We start from the raw sequence: 20,506 nt of genomic DNA on the forward strand, positions 1-20,506 counted from the left end.
GTCCATGGGGTCGCAGAATTGGACATGACTTAGCAACTAAACAGCAACAAAAGATGATATATGATCCACAGTTGAGCTATTTCAAATCCTGAAAGATGACGCTGTGAAAGTGCTGCACTCAATTTGCCAGCAAATTTGGAAAACTCAGCAGTGGCCACAGGACTGGAAAAGGTCAGTTTTCATTCCAATCCCTAAGAAAGGCAATCCCAAAGAATGTACAAACTGCTGCACAATTGCACTCATCTCACACGCTCACAAAGTAATGCTCAAAATTCTCCAAGCCAGGCTTCAGCAATACGTGAACCATCAACTTCCAGATGTTAAAGCTAGTTTTAGCAAAGGCAGAGGAACCAGAGATCAAATTGCCAATATCCGCTGGATCATTGAAAAAGCAAGAGATTTCCAGAAAAACTTTTATTTCTGCTTTATTGACTACGCCAAAGCCTTCGAATGTGTGGATTGCAATAAACTGTAGAAAATTCTGAAAGAGATGGGAATACCAGACCACCTGACCTGCCTCTTGAGAAACCTGTATGCAGGTCAGGAAGCAACAGTTAGAACTGGCCGTGGAACGACAGACTGGTTCCAGATAGGAAAAGGAGTACGTCAAGGCTGTATATTGTCACCCTGCTTATTTAACTTATATGCAGAGTACATCATGAGAAACGGTGGGCTGAAGGAAGCACAAGCTGTAATCAAGATTGCTGGGAGAAATATCAATAACCTCAGATATGCAGATGACACTACCCTTATGGCAGAAAGTGAAGAGGAACTAAAGAGCCTCTTGATGAAAGTGAAAGAGAAGAGTGAAAAAAGTTGGCTTAAAACTCAACATTCAGAAAACTGAGATCATGGCATCTGGTCCCATCACTTCATGGCAAATAGATGGAGAAACAGTGGAAACAGTGGCTGACTTTATTTTTCTGGGCTCCAGAATCACTGCAGATGGTGACTGCAGCCATGAAATTAAGACACTTACTTTTGGAAGGAAAGTTACGACCAACCTAGATAGCATATTAAAAAGCAGAGACATTATTTTGCCAACAAAGGTCCATCTAGTCAAGGCTATGGTTTTTCCAGTGGTCATGTATGGATGTGAGAGTTGGACTATAAAGAAAGCTGAGTGACAAAGAATTGATGCTTTTGAACTGTGGTGTTGGAGAAGACTCTTGAGAGTCCCTTGAACTTGATCCAACCAGTCCATCCTAAAGGAGATCAGTCCTGGGTGTTCATTGGAAGGACTGATGCTGAAGCTTAAACTCCAATACTTTGGCCACCTGATGTGAAGAGCTGACTCATTTGAAAAGACCCTGATGCTGGGAAAGATTGAGGGCAGGAGGAGAAGGGGATGACAGAGGGTGAGATGGTTGGATGGCATCACTGACTTGATGGACATGGGTTTGAGTAAACTCTTGGAGTTTGTGATGGACAGGGAGGCCTGGCATGCTGTGGTTCATGGGGTCGCAAAGAGTTGGACACAACTGAGCGACTGAACTGAACTGAACTGTTCTTCATTTTCTTTCAGCCTATGAGTTACTTTTCTAGGGTAGAAGATTGTTGTTGTTGTTGTTTAGTGCCTAAGTTGTGTCTGACACTGTTGCGACTCCTTGGACTGTAGCTCTCCAGGCTTCTCTGTCCTTGGGATTCTCCAGGCAAGAATGCTGGAGTGGGTTGCCATTTCCTTCTCCAGGGGATCTACCCCACCCAGGTGTAGAACCCGCATCTCCTGCATTGGCAGGCATGTGCTTTACAGCTCAGTCACTTAGTGGGGCCATTTATTTTTCTTTCTTCTTTAAAAACAAAAATCATAGTCCTTACCATAATTTTTAGAAAGAATGTTGCTGCTTTTGATAGGAAACCAATGAAGAACTATTTCTGTCTTTGAAATTCTTGTAAATAAGTTCTCCTCATTAATGATGGGCTTTCCTGGTGGCTCAAATGGTGAAGAATCTGCCTACAGTGCAGGAGACCCAGGTTCGTTCCTTCGGTCGGGAGTACCCCCTGGAGAAAGGAATGGCTACACACTCCAGTATTCTTGCCTGGAGAATTCAACAGACAGAGGAGATTGGTGGGCTACAGGCCATAGGGTTGCAAAGAGTTGGACCTGACCAGAGCAGCTGACACACACACACAGAGTAAAATCAGATTTATAAAGTAAAAAGTCATAGGGCCCTGCAGGATTATATCCCGAAGTTAGCTGTTTTAACTGTATGACATATATCCATTTAGACTTACTCATTAAAGAAAGTTATATTAATTTTCACAGTAAAAGTAGGATCATTCTCTGGATTATTTCTGTAATTTCTTTTTCTAAACTTAGTAATATAGATGGTCCTTTTCAATGCCAGGTAAATATTGATTAGCCTTAGTGGATGTGTCACAGTTTAATTAACCAGTCTTTTGTTTATGGACATTTAAATTATTGTTAGTATTTTTCTAATATAGCATTACATTGGTGATACTTGTAGATAATGTTTTGGTGTGTTTGTGATAATCAGGTAATTGGGATCAATTTCTGGAAATAGAATTTCTGGGTCAAAGATAATGCATATTTTTAGTTTTGGTATATACTGTAAAATTGCCCTCCAGAAGGATTGTATAAGCAGTGGTGTGAGAGAATATGATTTTTTTTTATCATATTCTTAGCAACATTGGGTAATATTAATCAGTCTTTAAAATTTTTGCATGTCAGATAGGCAAACATATTTCTTTATATTTTCATTTAGTTTTTTAAAAATTTTAAAACCCTAAGGTTTAATTATTCCAAAATAAAAATGATACACTTTTATCTGCTTTAAAATAACATTAGTGATCAACCTACAGACTAGAGGACTCCTATAAACAACTGTGGTTCTTATATTTGACATCTTGAGGATCAGTGCCCATTTTAAAGCTATGTTGTGGGCAGATTTTATGAGTCAATGTTCATGTTATTTATGAAGACTTACTGACTTCATTGCTAATAGCCATAGGATGAAATTCCTTTTATTTTTAATGAGATGATCTACATCAAATATTAAAAAGCTGTTTTACTCAAGAGAACTCAGCCCTAATGTTGGGTTGCTATTGTCCTGTTGACCTTAATCAGATTTTTTTGTATCCTGTATGAGATCAGGAAAAAAGTTTCAAGTAAAGCCTCTTTCTAGCTTTCTAATATAAAATTTTCATATCTAGGGCACCTCAAACTCCAGTGCAAGCTTTACTTTTCCTGGTTATCCTATTCATGTACCGGTGGGTGTGACACAACAGACTGCATCTGGTAAGAGTATAGTCTTAAGAATATTTTGTTTTTAGCGTTGGTACTGACTTCTGGATATTAACTTCCATGATTTTAAGTTAACTATACCGCAAGTCATTGAAGTTATAGGAACTGTTGATAAAACTTACTTAAAAGTAATAATAAATAGTTGTTATGAAAGCAATCTACCACAAAAAACACTAGGCCTCTCTATTAAGACAGGCACTAAACTTGTCCCCACATTTCACTTCCAGTTCTCTTTCCCAACATTGTATAAGATGCTTTGTGTAGATTTTCTCTAGTTTAAGTCAGTTCACTGAATTTTTATACACATGTCCCAGCTAGGTCTACTCAAGAAAAACTAAAGATTAGATTTATCAACCTTTGCCTCCTTTCTTATTGGAGATTATATCAGAATATTTGAAAAATTTGGAGGTTTAACTAGTGTCTGCTTTTCAGAGAACTGTTTCTTTATTTGAAAGAGAATCATACCTTTTTTTTGGGGGGGGGTCATTACAGAGTTTAAGCAAAGCAGCTGATTCAGTGCTCAGAGTAAATTTCTTTCTTCCTTTTAGTATTATTTTAAGGAAAGAAGGGGAAAATTTGTTAACTTTTGAAATTATTAAACCCTTTTTGGACAGCCTTGTCTTATGGTGATTCTATGGTATCTTATATCTAAAGTATACATTCTTCATGACTAGATTTCTTAAAATTCCCAATTTAGGTTATTAACATTGTAATTTATTACACAGTGGGAAAGGCTCATGGAATAAATATTGGTGGCCTGTATATGTTTCAAAATGTGCCATATAGACAATAGTGGGAAAAGGCTGGAGTTAAAGCAAGATATATTTAATTTTTCAAAATAAGAGTAATACATTATTATGATAGAAGACACACAAAAAAATCTGGAAAAAAAAAACTCCTAGAGAGAACCACTATTAACCTATTGATATATTTCCTCTTGGCCTCCTGTGCATGAGATTGTTTTTTTAAAGGAGATTAGGGTTCTGTTATACTTACAGTTTTGTTTTCTCCTTTTTAAGCTCACCTTTATAAAGTCAGTGTACCATTTATGGTGACACAGACTTCTGAAAAAGCAAGTATTCTTCAGCATCCAGTTCAGCAAGTATTTCAGCTACTTGGGCAGCCGTCAATAATACAGACCAGCATTCCACAATTAAACCCATGTTCTCTTCAAGCAACTACTGAAAAATCACTGAGAATGGAAACTGTGCTCCAGCAACCTATAGTTCTTCCTTCTGAGACAGTGGATAGGAAACATTTAGAAAACCCTGCCAGTGATATTCTTGTAGCTCCTGGAAATGAGTGTAAAATCATATCTGAAGCTGTACTGAATCAGCTGGTGAGCTCTCAGTACATCAGCTTTCCAGGTGTTGTGTTTACTCCACAGGTCTCGCAAGCAGATTCCACTGTGGAGCCAGTGCTCCGTGTTTCCGCTCGCATGACTCAAAATCTGCCTGGGCCCCTTCCCACTGGCCCTCAGGGAGCTCAGCGCCAGCACGTGCCTGAGGCTCAGCCTCGTGTTCTCCAAAACAGGATGTGTGGATGCGGTTCTGTAAAGCAGCCAGGAAGTACAGAGGAGCCCAGCAGCCTCCCTGTCTCAGAGAAGGTAGTTCTATGTTTAACTTACTGGTATTAAGAGATAAATAGTAGCTAGTGATTAGATGTCCTGAGTGGCTTTTTTTTTTTTTTTTGTAAACTGTAACATTACTCAAAAATATGATTTGCTTTTTCATTTAGAAGATTGTTTCTTTATTTTCTTGAAACACACTTGTCAGTTTTTAGAAGTATTCATGCTCAGCATTTCTACACTTTCAGTTTTGACAAATGAATTAGGATATTTCTTTGAAGAAAATGCATTTGTTTTAAGCTTCTGCTGGCTCAGCTGGTAAAGAATCCGCCTACAATGTGGGAGATCTGGGTTCAATCCCTGGTTTGGGAAGATCCCCTAGAGAAGAGAATGGCTACCCACTGCAGTATTCTGACCTGGAGAATCCCATGGACTGTATAGTCCATGGGATCACAAAGAGTTGGACACGACTGAGCAACTTTCACTTTTTAATCTGTTTTATGTTTCCCTTACATTGTGAGGATTGTTTTTGTGTGCAGATAAAATTTAAAATTCAGAAGTGCATCCTATTCACTAAATGAGTATTTTGAGGTAATTCATTAAATGTTCAAAAGAGATCCAAAGTCTTATTTCTTGTTTTACCTTTGTGCTTATTCACTCTGTTCTACAGAATTTTCCTGAATTTCCATACGAAAGTTTTCTCTGCATGAGGAAGTATCTTTCTAGTAGGTATATTGTTTCTCTGCTAAAATAATAATTTCTTTTGGAATTCAAACCACTAAAAAATAGCTCCTAATTAACTTTCCATATTAAAAATAGGTTCATGTTAGTAATTCCCAAGGAATTCATAGTGATTGCAAAAAGATTCATGGAGAATTTTGCATGGTAAAATTAAAAAATCTTGTGTTATCTTTTTACAAATGTAAAATGTCTTACAGCTAACTCCACTTATACAATTTAGTGACAAATGACAAATAATTGAAAACTTGTGTCTCTGACTAATGATTTAGTAGTCCTTTAGAACTGCTGTACAGATCTGTAGCAATGTAGTAGTTAAGTGCAACCTTAATACTTTTAGATAGAAGGGAAGGGCATAGTATAAGGTTTACTGTGAAAGAGAAAGTCACTCAGTCATGTCTGACTCTTTGCGACCCCATGGACTGTATGTAGCCTGCCAGACTCCTTTGTCCATGGAATTCTCCAGGCAAGAATATTGGAGAGGGTAGCTGTTCCCTTCTCCAGGGGATCTGCCCAGCCCAGGGATCAAACCCAGGTCTCCTGCATTGCAGCCGGATTCTTTATTGTCTGAACCACCAGGGAAGCCCAGGGTATACTATAGGGTACAGTGAAGGATAACGAACAAAGAACATGTTTATCAGAAACCATTTGACTTATTAGAGTATTTCAGATGTTTGATGAAGCCTGTTCAAAATCTTTTAGCAAGTGTTTTTAGTTTAGTTTGATAATGTATTAAGGGCTCTGTAGTGACTCAGATGGTAAAGAATTCACATGCAATGCAGGAGACCAGGAATTGATCCCTGGGTTGGGAAGATCCCCTGGAGGAGGGAATGACAACCCACTCCAGTATTCTTGCCTGGAGAATCCCCACGGACAAAGGAATCTGGCGGGCTACAGTCCATAGGGTTGCAAAGAGTCAGACACAACTGAGTGACTAAGCACACACGTTAAGGGTAAAATACTTTTTGAGCATTTTTTATCATATTTTCACAAACCATATAAAATTTAAGAAAACGATAAATTCCTAATTATGAAACAGTTGGTTTTGAGAGAAAATGACTATAAGTGTTTTCATCACTTATAATTTTAGAGGCATTTTCCTCCTGGACTCTGAACTTTGAAGATTTCTGGAGTGACGATTCAAGGACTTATTCTACTGTCACTTATTAGACGTCATCTTGTACTTTGTTCTGATATGGAGAAGTAGATTAGTTAAGGAAGATTAAGCAAGGATTGTTTAGAGGGTAGTGGTTAAGAGCTTAAGCTTTAAAGCCACAACAGGTTCAAATTCCAGGTTTGCGTCTTAAAAGCAAACTATGTAATGTTGCTCTTTAAAATTCAGTGATTGTCTGTAAACTGGGCATAAAACCAGCCTCATATTTTAGAGTTATCAGAGATGTATATGGAGTTTTTAATAGCTTCTGTCACCATAATAAGATTTAGATTAGTGCTGTTATGCTTTATGGGCATGTGACATATTGGATAATGATTCATACATCTTGTTGGTTGATTTTAAAATATATCTGTATTGAAAACACAAACATTGAAAGGAATTTAATTTATAACATTTAAAATTTTTTTCCATAGGATATCTTAAAATAGTAATCTGGTAAAATTTATACTAGTATAATTTTCAAAAAAGTTTATAAATAACTATAAGTAGCTTTTCAGAAATTCTTATTGCTGAAAACAAGTTACAGTTAGCCCTTTGTGTACAATTAGCCTGCTTTTCCTGTGTAGACTGCCAAGATGTTAAGTTTTTATGTAGGTTTAACATCATTACTGTTGCATAAAATATATTCCTGACAGTTTTTGACGTGCTCCTATTTTAAGGTGCATATTATGATATATTACTATGTTAAGTTTTTCCTCAGTGGAGGAATTTTGTTTTCTAATCTTATAATGCTATAGAAAATGAAGAACTCGGGTTTTCATTGTAACTCCCAAAAGTAGGAGAGAAATGGGTATGATGGTGTATCTTCTCCAGCTCCTTTTCCTCTCTTGCTTTTCTCCCCACCATCTTCCTTGTCCCTCTCCCAAATATTATTTCTGCTACCTTCTCTTCTAAATATTTACCTTTTTGACTGCTTCCTCTTTTCTCCTTCATGACTCTTCTTTATCTGCCCTTCCTGTTTCCTAAAGGTTCTATCCTCAGCTCATTTCTTAGTTCATGTTTTCCGTGGGCAGTCTCATGCAATATCATGGCTTTAACTATGATCTTCTTATTGATAACTGCATATCCAATCCTGTTATTCTCTTGAGCTTCAGTCTCCGACTCGATGGACATGAGTTTGAGTAAGCTCTGGGAGTTGGCGATGGACAGGGACGCCTGGCGTGCTGCAGTCCATGGGGTCACAGAGTTGGGACATGACCGAGTGACTGAACTGAACTGAAAGTATTGAAATCATATAGAGTCTGTTCTCTTTTCATATAGTGGACTCTCAAACAGCACAGGGGTTAGGGACCCTGAGCTCTCTGCAGTGAAAAATCTATGTATAAGTTTATAGTCAGTCCTCTATATCCATGAAAGTGAAAGTCTCTCAGTTATGTCTGACTCTACTGGAGTGGGTAGCCTTTCCCTTCTCCAGGGGATCTTCCCAACCCAGGGATCGAACCCAGATCTCCCTCATTGCAGGCAGATTCTTTACCAGCTGAGCCACAAGGGAAGCCCTCTGTATCCATAGATTCAGCGAATCACAAATCTTGTAGTACATGTTCATTGAAAAAGATCCATGTATAATGGACCTGCACATTTCAAACCTATATTGTTCAAGGGTCCACTGTATAACATATGATTTACCATTTTTTAGGTGTATAGTTCAGTGGCATTAAGTACGTTACATTGTTGTGCAACTATCACTACTGTGCATCTCTCGAACTTTCTAATCATCCCCCAAATGAAATTCTGTACCCATTAGAAAATAACTTCCCATTACCCCCTCCATTCAGCTACTGGTAACTTCTATTCTACTTTCTGTTTCTATGAATTTGATTACTCTAGGTACCTTGTGAATGGTATCATACAATATTTGTGCTTTTGTGACAGCTTTATTTTACTTAGCACATTTTTAAGGTTCATTCATGTTGTAGCATATATAGGAATTTCATTCCTTTTAAAGACCGAATCGTATGATTTTTGACATCCTTTAAAACCAAGTATTTCTGGAATCTATTCCCTCTTCTCCATCTATTGCCCTAATTGTCTCTCACTTGGGATAATATAGTTTCTAACTAATTACTAGCCTTATGGTCTCTGCGGGTTCTTCTTCCACTCTTCCCCATCCACCCATCCTACAGGTTAAAAGATTCAGGGATGAGAACTATTTTGGATTCCTTTTATATCCCTTAGTAACTGTGTGAGTTGGGCAAGTTACTATATCCTCATTTGTAAGTAAAGATAATCATATCTACCATAGAAGTGTGATGGTGAGAAAATCAGTGTGAAGTGCTCAGCAGCATACTTCCTAGCACATGGTAAGAACTCATTTACATTAGCTATGATCTCTGCTCCTCTTGACTACCATAGATTTACCCAGCATGCAGCCCGCTTGCCATGTTACTGCCTGCCCATCAAGCTACAGGATAAAATTTAAACTCCTTGTGAAAAAAAATTAATAAAAACCTCAATTAAATACAGTTGGGAGACCTGCAGGGGGCACTCTTCACAGCCAGTGACAATGGCAGAGCCCAGCTAGAAGGACCCCTCTTATTTCCTGACAACAACTTAACCAATGAAAAGCCCTGAGATCTTTTACTGTAGCTTTCCCCACTTCCTTCTTTCTATAAGCTTTCTTCCCTCGAGGGGACTTGCACATAGCTTGCCACGGTTGCACACCCCAAATCTCTGCTCATCCTGAGTGAACCTGTCTATGCTGAGAAATACCTGGCAGTCTCCTTTTAGTAGGTCAGCACTCTTAGTGTGGCGCACAAGGACCTCCATGTTGTTTTCTGCTGCTTTCTTTCTTACTCTTCCTTCATTTCATACCTACTGCTTTATTGGGAACAACAAACTGTGAACAATTAGCTGTGTTGACTTTGTTGTTTCCTGCCTCTCTTTGGTTTTTCTATTCCCTCGGCTTTGTGCCTGGATTTTTCTCCCACCATCCTTTCTTTTGGTTAATTCCTACTTAGCCATTTGTTACTTTCTCCAGAAATCTTATTTTAATACCTTTCTGTCTACCAACTCCCCTTTTATTAGTTTGGATGTATCTCTTCTGTGTCATCATAGCCCCTTAAGCATGTATCTGTCATAATGTAGTTAAAAGATATGTTAAAATGTCCTCTGTGCACCGTGAGGTATGTTTTATTACTATCTGTGTACCCAAAACCTGAGGGGGAAAATATATATGTATATTAGAATATAAATGTTAAAAGAGAGGATCTGTGGCTAGTTTATTTGGCTCAATAATTGTCAACTCTGGCTAAATACTAGAATTACTGTGTGCATGCATGCTAAGTTGCTTCAGCCGTGTCTGACTGTGACCCTCTGGACTGTAACTTGCCAGGCTCCTCTGTAGTTGGGATTCTCCAGGCAGGAATACTGCAGTGGGTTGCCATGCCCTCCTCCAGGGAAGCTTCCTGACCCAGGGGTGGAGCCCGCGTCTCTTACCTCTCCCATGCTAGTGCCACTTGGGACACCCATTAGAATAATTGGGACATTAAAAAATTCCACCTCCATTCTTATATTCCTCTAAGATAAATTATTGTACTGATAGTTATTTGAATTGATGATTTAGTTAATTGAACACATATTCTTTGAGTCACTATATGATACTTCTAAATGAATACCACTTAATCAGATTTTAAAACTCAGCAGTGGCCACAGGACTGGAAAAGGTCAGTTTTCATTCCAGTCCCAAAGAAAGGCAATGCCAAAGAATGTTCAAACTACTGCACAATTGCATTCATCTCACACACTAGCAAAGTAATGCTCAAAATTCCCCAAGCCAGGCTTCAACAGCACCTGAACCATGAACTTCCAGATGTTCAAGGTGGATTTAGAAAAGGCAGAGAAACCAGATATCAAATTGCCAACATCGAAAAAGCAAGAGAGTTCCAGAAAAACATCTACTTCTGCTATATTGAGTATGCCAAAGCCTTTGACTGTGTGGATCACAACAAACAGTGGAAAATTCTTTGAGATTGGAATACCAGACCACCTGACCTGCCTCCTGAGAAATCTGTATGTAGGTCAAGAAACAACAGTTAGAACTGGATGTGGAACAACAGATTGGTTCCAAATTGGGAAAGGAGTACGTCAAGGCTGTATGTATATTCTCACCCTGCTTATTTAACTTATATGCAGAGTACATCATGAGAAACGCTGGGCTGGATGAAGGACAGGCTGGAATCAAGATTGCCTGGAGGAATATCAATAACCTCAGATATGCAGATGACACCACCCTTATGGCAGAAAGCGAAGAACTAAAGAGCCTCTTGATGAAAGTGAAAGAGAGTACAAAAGTTAGCTTAAGCTCACCATTCAGAAAACTAAGATCATGGCATCTAGTCCCATCACTTCATGGGAAATAGATGGGGAAACAGTGGAAACAGTGACAGACTTTACTTTTTGGGCTCCAAAATCACTGCAGGTGGTGGCTGCAGATGGTGACTGCAGCCATGAAATTGAAAGACACTTGCTCCTTGGAAGAAAAGTTATAGCTAACCTAGACAGCATATTAAAAAGCAGGGACATTTCTTTGCCAACAAAATTCCATCTAGTCAAAGCTATGGTTTTTCCAGTAGTCATGTATAAATGTGAGAGTTGGACTATAAAGAAAGCTGAGCACCAAAGAACTGATGCTTTTGAACTGAACTGTGGTGTTGGAGAAGTTTCTTGAGAGTCCCTTGGACAGCAAGGAGATCCAACCAGTCCATCCTAAAGGAAATCAGTCCTGAATATTCATTGGAAGGACTGATGCTGAAGCTCAGACTCCAATACTTTGACCACCTGATGTGAAGAACTGACTCTTTGAAAAGACCCTGATGCTGGGAAAGATTGAAGGTGGGAGGAGAAGGGGAAGATAGAGGATGAGACGGTTGGATGGCATCACTAACTCAATGGACATGAGTTTGAGTAAACTCGGATTGGTGATGGACAGGGAAGACTGGTGTGCTGCACTCCATGCGGTGCAAAGTCAGATACGACTGAGTGACTGAACTGGCCTGATGTGATGTTTTTATTTCTTTATAGGAGAAAGCCAATTTAACAAAATATTGTTTTTTGTATTTGTTAAAATATGTTGAGATATATTTCACCCCAGGTAAGAGTAGAGTGGCATGGGATGACCTTGTACATGGTTAGGTAGTAAATAATCATTGCCATTGCTTTATGGGAGATACTTAGATTCAATTTCTGTTAAGAATTAAAGAAGATGTACCCTGCCATTACGATTATTGTTGTTCAGTCGCTAAGTCGTGTCTGACTCTTTGTGACCCCATGAACTGCAGTATGCCAGGCTTCCCTGTCCTTCACTATCTCCCAAAGTTTGTTCAAATTCATGTCCATTGAGTCAGTGATGCCATCCAACTATCTCATCCTCTGTCGTCCCCTTCTCCTCCCATCTTCAATCTTTCCCAGCATCAGGGTCTTTTCCAATGAGTCAGCTTTTCATACCAGGCAGCCAAAGTATTGGAATTTGAGCTTCAGCATCAGTCCTTCCAAAGAATATTCAGGACTGATTTCCTTTAGGATGGATTGGTTGGATCTCCTTGCTGTCAAAGGGGCTCTCAAGAGTCTTCTCCACCACCACAGTTCAAAAGCATCAATTCTTTGGCACTCAGCTTTCTTTATGGTCCGACTCTCACATTCATACATGACCACTGGAAAAACCATAGCTTTGACTTAGATGGACCTTTGTCTGCAAAGTAATGTCTCTGCTTTTTAATATGCTGTCTAGGTTGGTTATAACTTTTCTTCCAAGGAGCAAGCATCTTTTAATTTCATCGCTGTAGGTGCCATCTGCAGTGATTTTGGAGCCCATGAAAATAACATCTTTCACTGTTTCCCCATCTATTTCCCATGAAGTGATGGGCCGGATGCCATGATCTTAGTTTTCAGAATGTTGAGTTTTAAGCCAACTTTTTCACTGTCCTCTTTCACCTTCATCAAGAGGCTCTTCAGTTCCTCTTCGCTTTTGGTTGTAAGGGTGTCATTTGCGTATCTGAGGTCATTGATATTTCTCCCAGCAGTCTTGTTTCCAGCTTGTGCTTCATCCAACCTGTTGTTGAGTGTAGAGTTTTAAAAATACATTCTGTATATGAACTCTGTATCAGATACATAATTTGCAAATATTTTCTCCTATTTTGTGGGTTTCGTTTTCACTTTGTTGATAGTATCCTTTGATACACAAAAGTTTTAATTTTGATGAAGTCTGTTTTATATATATTTTTCTTTTTGCCTGTGCTTTTGGTATCGTATCTAAGAAACCATTCCCAAATTCACTGTCATGAAGATCTTCCTCTATGATTTTTTTCCTGAGTCTTGCAGTTTTAGGTCTTATGTTTTAGTTTTTAATCCATTTTGAGTTAATTTTTGTATATGGTGTAAGGTAAGGGTTCAGCTTCATTCCTTTGCACATAGATATCTACTTTTCTTAGCATTTGTTGAAAAGACTGTTCTTTCCTGGCTTAACAGTCTTGTTATTTTTATTGAAAATCATTTGACCATATATGTGACGGTTTATTTCTGGGTTCCCTGTTCCACTGGTCTTTTTTCTGTCATTATGCAAATACACTGTTTTGACTACTATAGTTTTATATTAAGCTTTGAAGTCAGGATATGTGGGACCTCCAGCTTATATCTTCTTTTTCAAGACTGTTTTTGTTATTCAACATCCTTTGAGATTGCATGTAAATTTCAAGATGGATTATTCCATTTATACCAGAAATGTCATTTGGATTTTGATAGGGATTGCATTGAATCTTAGATGCCTTTGCATGCATGCTAAGTCACTTCAGTCATGTCCAACTCTGTGCGACCCCATGGACAGCCCACCAGGTTCCTCTGTCCATGGGATTCTCTAAGCAAGAACACTGGAGTGGGTTGCCATTTCCTTCTCCACTTAGATACCTTTGGGTAGTATCAATATCTTAATATTCAATATTAACTCTTCTGATCCTTGAACCTGAAATTTATTCTCATTTAGTTGTGTCATTTTCAACTTCTTTTGGCAGTGTTTTGTATTTTTTAGTGAACAAGTCATTTTCCTCTTTGGTTATGTTTACTCCTAAGTATTCTATTTGATGGTATTATAAATGGAATTGCTTGCTTTGTGTTCAGGTTGTTAATGTATAGAAATGCAACTGATTTTCATTTTTTTTTTTTTTGTATTCTCTACCTTTTGCTGAATTTGTTCTAACATTTTGTGTGTGTGTGTGTGTGTGTGTGTGTGTGCATGAAACTTTTGGCATTTTGTACATAATAAGATGTCATCTGCAAACAGAGTCGGTTTTACTTCTTCCTTTTCAATTTGGATGCCTTTTGTTTCTTTATCCTGCTTGATTGCCCTAGCTAGGATATATTGAATAGAAGTAGCAAGAGTGGTCAGGGCACCTTGGATGAAAAGGAAGAGCTTTCTTTTCACCATTGTATTAGCTGAGGTCTTCTCACAGTTTGCATTTATTATGTTGAGGCAATTTCTTTCTATTCCTAGTTTGAATTCTTTTAAATCATGAAGAGGTGTTGAATTTTTCAAATGCTTTTTCTGCATTAATTTAGATGATTGTGTAGTTTTTTCCACCTCTTCATTCTGTTAATGTGTTAATATTGATTTTTCATGTTTTGAACCACTCTTGCATTTCAGGAATAAATCTGACTTGGCCATGGTGTATGATCCTTTTAATGTGCTATTGAATTTTGTTAGTATTTTGTTGAGGATTTTTTTTTTTTTGGCTGTGCTGTGCTACTTGTGGGATCTTAGTTCCCTGACTGGGGATTGAACCTAGCCCTTGCAGTGAGAACTCAGAGTCCTAATCACTGGACCATTAGGAAATTCCCTTCTTGAGGATTTTTGAAGATTGAGGTTATATGAATGTTTAGTAGAATTCTTTAGTGAAGCCATCTGGTCCTGGGCATTTCTTTGTTGAGAGATTTTTGATGACTAATTCAGTCTCATAATTGGTTATAAGACTGTTTATATTTTCTCTTTCTTCATGATTCAGTCTTGGTAGGTTGTGTGTTTTTAGGAATTAGTTCATTTCATCTAGGATATCCAGCTTGTTGGCATGCAATTAGTCATAGTATTCTCTTATAATTCTTATTATTTCTGTAAAATCAGTAGTAAAATTTCATTACTTCTGATTTTAGTTTTCTTTATCAGTTGAGTCATATATTTATCAATTTCATAGATCTTTTTAAAGAAATAACTCCTGATTTTATTTTCTCTATTGTTTTCCTTTTCTTTATCTCTGCTTTACTTGGTATTATTTCCTTCCTTCTACTAGCTTTGGGCTTTATTTGTTCGTCTTTTTCTAGTGCCTTAAGATTATTATTAATAATTTGAGATCTTTCTTCTTTTTTTAATGCAGACATTTACAGCTGTCAGTTTCCCTCTGAGCACTGTTTTGCAGCACCCCATAGGTTTTGGTGTGTTGTGTTTTCATTTGTCTCAAGATATTTTTAATCTTTTGACAAAATTTTCTGATTCTTTTGATTTCCTCTTTGATACATTGATTTTTTTTTTTTAGACTGTTGTTTAACTTCTGTATCTTGTAGATTTTCCATTTTCCTTCTGCTTTTGTTTCTGGTTTCATACCATTGTGATAGGCAAAGATACTTTGTATGAGTTCAGTCTTTTTTGTGACCTAACTTACTAGCCTAACCTGGAAAATGTTCTGTGTGAACTTGAGAAAAATGTGTGTCCTGCTGTTTTGCATGTTTTGTTTATGTTTGTTAGGTGCAATTAGTCTGTCATGTGTGAGTTCTTTATTTCCTTATTGATATTCTGTCTTGTGGTTCTATATTATTCACAGTGGAGTATTGAAATGTCCTACTATTATTGCAGAGCTATTTCTCCCTTTTTGTTGCATATATTTAGGAGCTCTGATGTTTGGTGCATATATGTTTGTTATATTTCCTTGATGAATTGATCCTTTTATCATAATATAATTTCTTTATTTTTAACAGTGTTTGGCTTAACATCTATTTTGTCTAATATTGGCATAGTTTCCCCAACTCTTGTGGTTACTATTTGCATGAAATGTCCTTTTCCATAGTTTTACTTTTGACCTGTGTGTGTGTCCTTCGATTTAAGGTGAGTCTCTTGTAGACAGCATATTGCTGGGTACTGTTGGTATCCATTCTGCCAAACTGTTACTTTTGATTAGGGAGTTTAATCTATCTACATGTAATTACTGATAGAGGAGGAGTTATTCATGCTATTTTGTTATTTTCTGTGTGTCTTTTAGCTTTTTTGACCTTCATTTCTTTCCTTATTATATTCTTTTGTGTGTAGTTGATTTTTTGTAATGACACATTTTGATTCCTTTCTCATTTCTTTTGTGTATATTCTATATTTTCTTTGTGGTTAAAGTTGTTAACAGTCTATTTTGAGCTGATATCAACTTTAATTTCATGTAAAAACTCTGCTCCTTTTTATTATTTCCTCATTTGCTGTGAGTTGATTTGATCTTCTCATTTTAGTTTCTTACAGTGGAATTTTAGGTCACTGATTTGAGACTTGTTTCTTTTCTTATATAATCATTTAATGCTATAAAATACCCTCTAGGCACTGCTTTAGGTTCATCTCAAGTTTTAAAATGTCATGGTTTTTTTTGCATTCAGTTAAAATTATGTTTTAATTTTCCTTGTGACTTATTCTTTGACCCATGGGTATTTAGAAGTGTGTTGTTTAATTTGTAAATATTTGATGATTTTCCAGATCTTTCTATTACTGATTTCTGGTATAATTCCTTTTGCTAAGTGAACATATACTTTGTGTGTGTTACATTTGTCAAGGTTTGTTTTATGGCCCAGAATATGATACTTCCTGTGAATATTCTGTGTGCTTTTGAAAAGAATGTGCATTCAGCTCTTTGGAAGTAGAGTTTTCTGTAAATGCCAGTTAGGTTATGTTGGTTCATTGTGTTGCTCAGGTTTTCTACATTCTTACTGAATTTCAGTCTACTTTTTAAATTGATTACTATGGAGAGGAATGTTGAATTCTCCAACTATAATTGTGGATTTATCTGTTAATCTTTTCATTTCTGTCAGTTTCGATTTAGATTTTCTTTAGTGGTTGGCTTATTCTAGTTAGTGCAGTCCTTTATATTTTTTATTTATCCATTAAATGTGATGTCAGTTGTCCTTTCTGTGTCATTGAATTATTGTTTAAAATAAAAGTTCAAACTTTAGAGGTATTATTTAATTTTAAATTAGTTTGTATAAAAGCTGATACTTTTTTTTTTCTGGGCTTTCTTTTTTAAAAAATTATTTATTTTAAATGAAACAAAGGTGAATATTTTTAATAATAAAAGGTACAGTTCACCAAGAAGATAGATATCATAAACCATTAGACACCTTAACAACAAAGATACATAAAACAAATATCAGAAGAAATAGAAGGGAAAAGAAAAAAATATATAATCATAGTGAGACATATGAACATTTCTCTGAGAATGTTTTATCAAATGCATAAAAAAATAAGAATAGGAGCATCTTGAAATGATGTCATTTATAATTTAAATGTAATAGATTTATTTAACTTATATTAATCATATCATACACAAATATATTTAAAATTTTGTATCTCATAGGTTGTTATTAGATGTCCATAGGACATTTAGAAAAACTGGCAGAAAGTAGAATTCTTTTTTGTGTATGTGACACATGTTATACATATACACATGTTAATTTTGAAATTATTTTCCATTATAGGTTCTTATAAGATATTGACTATAGTTCCCTGTGCTATACAGTAAACCTTTGTTGCATATCTTTTTTTAATTAGAAATATATAAAAACTGATAAATATTACCTGAAAGCAGACAACCAATTTCTGTCTATGTATGACTGTGAGTTTATTTACAATTTAAATATAAATTTATCCCCATATTACATAGAAATGCTAGCAGTGTACTAAAATTCAAAATTAGGGAACATCACCTGACCAGGGAGAAATATATTTTAAGAAGCCACTTATGAAATGTTTATGTAATTTTATATTTTGCTGATTCAGTGTTTGTATACTTTCTTTGACTTGAAAAACTTTATTGCATTTCTTTCTATTTTTAGGATTCCAGTTCTCAGATGGATTTAAGCATTCAGGTAGCTGATGATGACATTAATGAGATAATTCAAATAGGTGGAACTGGAGATACATCTTCCAATGATGAAATAGAAAATACAAGAGATGTAGATGAGAATGGATTGATAGGGATTATTGATGCAGGAGACCTGAAGGTACCTGAAGAAGAAACTGGCAGTGTATCAAATGAAGATTCAAGTGTGAACAGTAGTGATAATGAAGACCCTGAGATAGACCTTGTGGAAGAAGTAAGGATTACTTTTGAGTTGAAAGTTTTAAAAATTTATAGCATTTGTGCTTTAATATACTTTGGAACCAAGAGGAAAAACAATTCAGATCAATGCTGTCTTTAGTCTTTAAAGTGAGACTTGTATTTATACTTGTGTTTAAACTTTTGACCTTAAGCTGCAATGTAAATCAGTATTAAGTATTTAGGAATCAGTTACTATATTTGTTAGTCTTAACTGGAGATAATGGGAGTTCGAAGGGATGGGAGTGAAGGTAAAGAAGGCAGCCAGGGTAGAAGCATAACGCATCTGCTCTAATCCTAATATACGCCATGAAATTTTTGTGGAATGTGATAGTTAAGAAGCATAGTGTTATTAGCTCTCGTTTACGGTGTCCTTACATGCGTGCCAGGTACCACACTAAATCTTATTGCCATTTGTTACTTAACATTCCACTGCCCTATGGCTCTTAACTACTGTTCTCATTTTGCAAATGAGAAAACTGAGATATGAGGAGTTTTAATAACTTGTCAAAAAGGTCAGTCTTGTGGTTGTTGAGTGGCCAAACTGGGAGTCAAACTCAGGCTGTTTGACTTTTAAGTACAATACTATTCTTTGTACTTGGAGAGACAGAATATGTCCCTCTATCTTTAAAAAATTCAAAGTATCATAAAATTCATTAATGTGACTATCTTTCATCTTTAGGACCCTTTAAATTCTGGAGATGATGTTAGTGAGCAGGATGTGCCAGACCTGTTTGACATGGATAATGTAATTGTCTGTCAGTATGATAAGGTACTGTACTCACCTTTTAGACTTTGGATTGATTAATTGCATTTATAGGAGAAAGCAAGCAAAATGATAGGAAATTCTATGATGAGTTTTTATGCAGTTAAATTAATCTCAAACAGATAATTAATTCTATAAATTTGAGGGGTATTTTGGGTCTAACACTGTGCTGTGTGGTCTCCGTGATACCAAAAAGGACCTTAGTCTTAAAGAGCGGACAGACAATCTTACTGAAGCAAGATGTTTCTGTATGGAATAATAGAACGGCATACAATAAGATGGTAGGTAAATCAAAAGCTAAAATATGTGACAAATCAAATACTAAAATACATGGCATATAAATCAAATACCAAGATGAGTGGCATGTAAATCAAATGCTAAGATAAGTGGCACAGACAGTTAAGTCCTAGAAGTGGCTAGGAAATGCAAGAAATCATTTGTAGTTGGAGTTCTCTACAAATCCTTCCTGGGTGATGTGGGGCTTTTAAATAGGTCTTGAATGATTTGTGGGATATAGATAAATGTGGAGAGTAGGCGTTCAGGAGAGTAGAATAGCTTGATAAAAGGCAGAGAAATGAATGCATGTAGAATTATAAGGAACAGTGAAGAGACAACTCTGCCTTGAATAAAGTGTTTTCCTTTTGAATATTTTAGGAAATGAGGCTGGGTGGGGGACAGAGGTTGAAGCACACTGGAAACCCAGAATCCTGGTAGGGAAAATTCAAACTTGATTTGGTGGACATTAGCCCTCTAAGGATGATATTGAGAAAGTTTTAATTGGGTTTAAAAACTGGCTTTGTTAATTTGGAAGTGGCAAATAGTAAGAAGAACAGGGATGGTACATAAAGTAACAGAGCCCAGACTAAAGATGGCAGCATAGAACATAGAAGAATTAGAGATTATGATGGAAGAATCACTGGACTTTCAGTACTATGTTCAAGAGAAGTGGTGAGAGTGAGCATCTTTGTCTTGTTCTAGATTTTAGCAGGAAGGCTTTCAGCTTTTCACTGTGGAGTATTATATTGGCTGTGGGTTTGTTATAAATAGCTTTCATTATATTGGAATATGTTCCCTCTATGCCTCCTTTCATAAGGGTTTTTTTTTTTAATCATGAATGGGTGTTGAATTTTATCAGATGCTTTTTCTGCATCTATTGAGAGGATCACATGGTTTTCGTCCTTTCTTTTGTTAATGTGGTATACATATTGACTGGTGTGTATTGAACCATCCTTGTGCACCTGGGATGAATCCAGCTTGGTTGTGGTGTATGATCTTTTTTACATGTTATTGGATTTTGTTTGCTAATATTTTGTTGAGAATTTTTGTGTCTGTATTCATCTAAGATATTGGCCTGAAGTTTTCTTTTTTTGGTAGTGTCTTTGTCTTGTTTTGGTATCAGGGTGATGGTGGCTTCATAGAATGTTTTGGGGAATATTTCTTTCTTTTCAGTCTTTTGAAAGAGTTAGAGAAGGATGGGTGTAAGTTCTTCCTATGTTTGGTAAAATATACAATGAGGAAAAGACAGTTTCTTTAGCTGGTGGTGCTGGGAAAGTCGGACAGTTGCATGTGTATCAGTGAAGTTAGAACATACCCTCACACCATATGCAAAAGTAAATTCAAAATGGATTAAAGGCCTAAATATAAGATAAGACACCATTAAACTCCTAGAAGAGAA

At 36.5% G+C, this 20,506-nt stretch overlaps 1 protein-coding gene across 3 annotated transcripts in view; it reads left to right on the forward strand.

The window, feature by feature from the left end:
- The window catches only part of GTF2A1L (general transcription factor IIA subunit 1 like), a 94,328-nt gene that overhangs the window by 9,851 nt on the left and 63,971 nt on the right, over positions 1-20,506 (forward strand). For all 3 annotated transcript variants that reach the window (XM_070478068.1, XM_020894139.2, XM_020894138.2), the window contains exons 5-8: positions 3,175-3,259; positions 4,285-4,871; positions 17,803-18,063; positions 18,748-18,837. In XM_070478068.1, the coding sequence (XP_070334169.1) occupies positions 3,175-3,259; positions 4,285-4,871; positions 17,803-18,063; positions 18,748-18,837 (1,023 nt within the window). The remainder of the gene's footprint in view (positions 1-3,174; positions 3,260-4,284; positions 4,872-17,802; positions 18,064-18,747; positions 18,838-20,506) is intronic.

The sequence above is a fragment of the Odocoileus virginianus genome, chromosome 2 (genome assembly GCF_023699985.2).
Source record: "Odocoileus virginianus isolate 20LAN1187 ecotype Illinois chromosome 2, Ovbor_1.2, whole genome shotgun sequence".
NCBI classification, from domain to species: domain Eukaryota; kingdom Metazoa; phylum Chordata; class Mammalia; order Artiodactyla; family Cervidae; genus Odocoileus; species Odocoileus virginianus.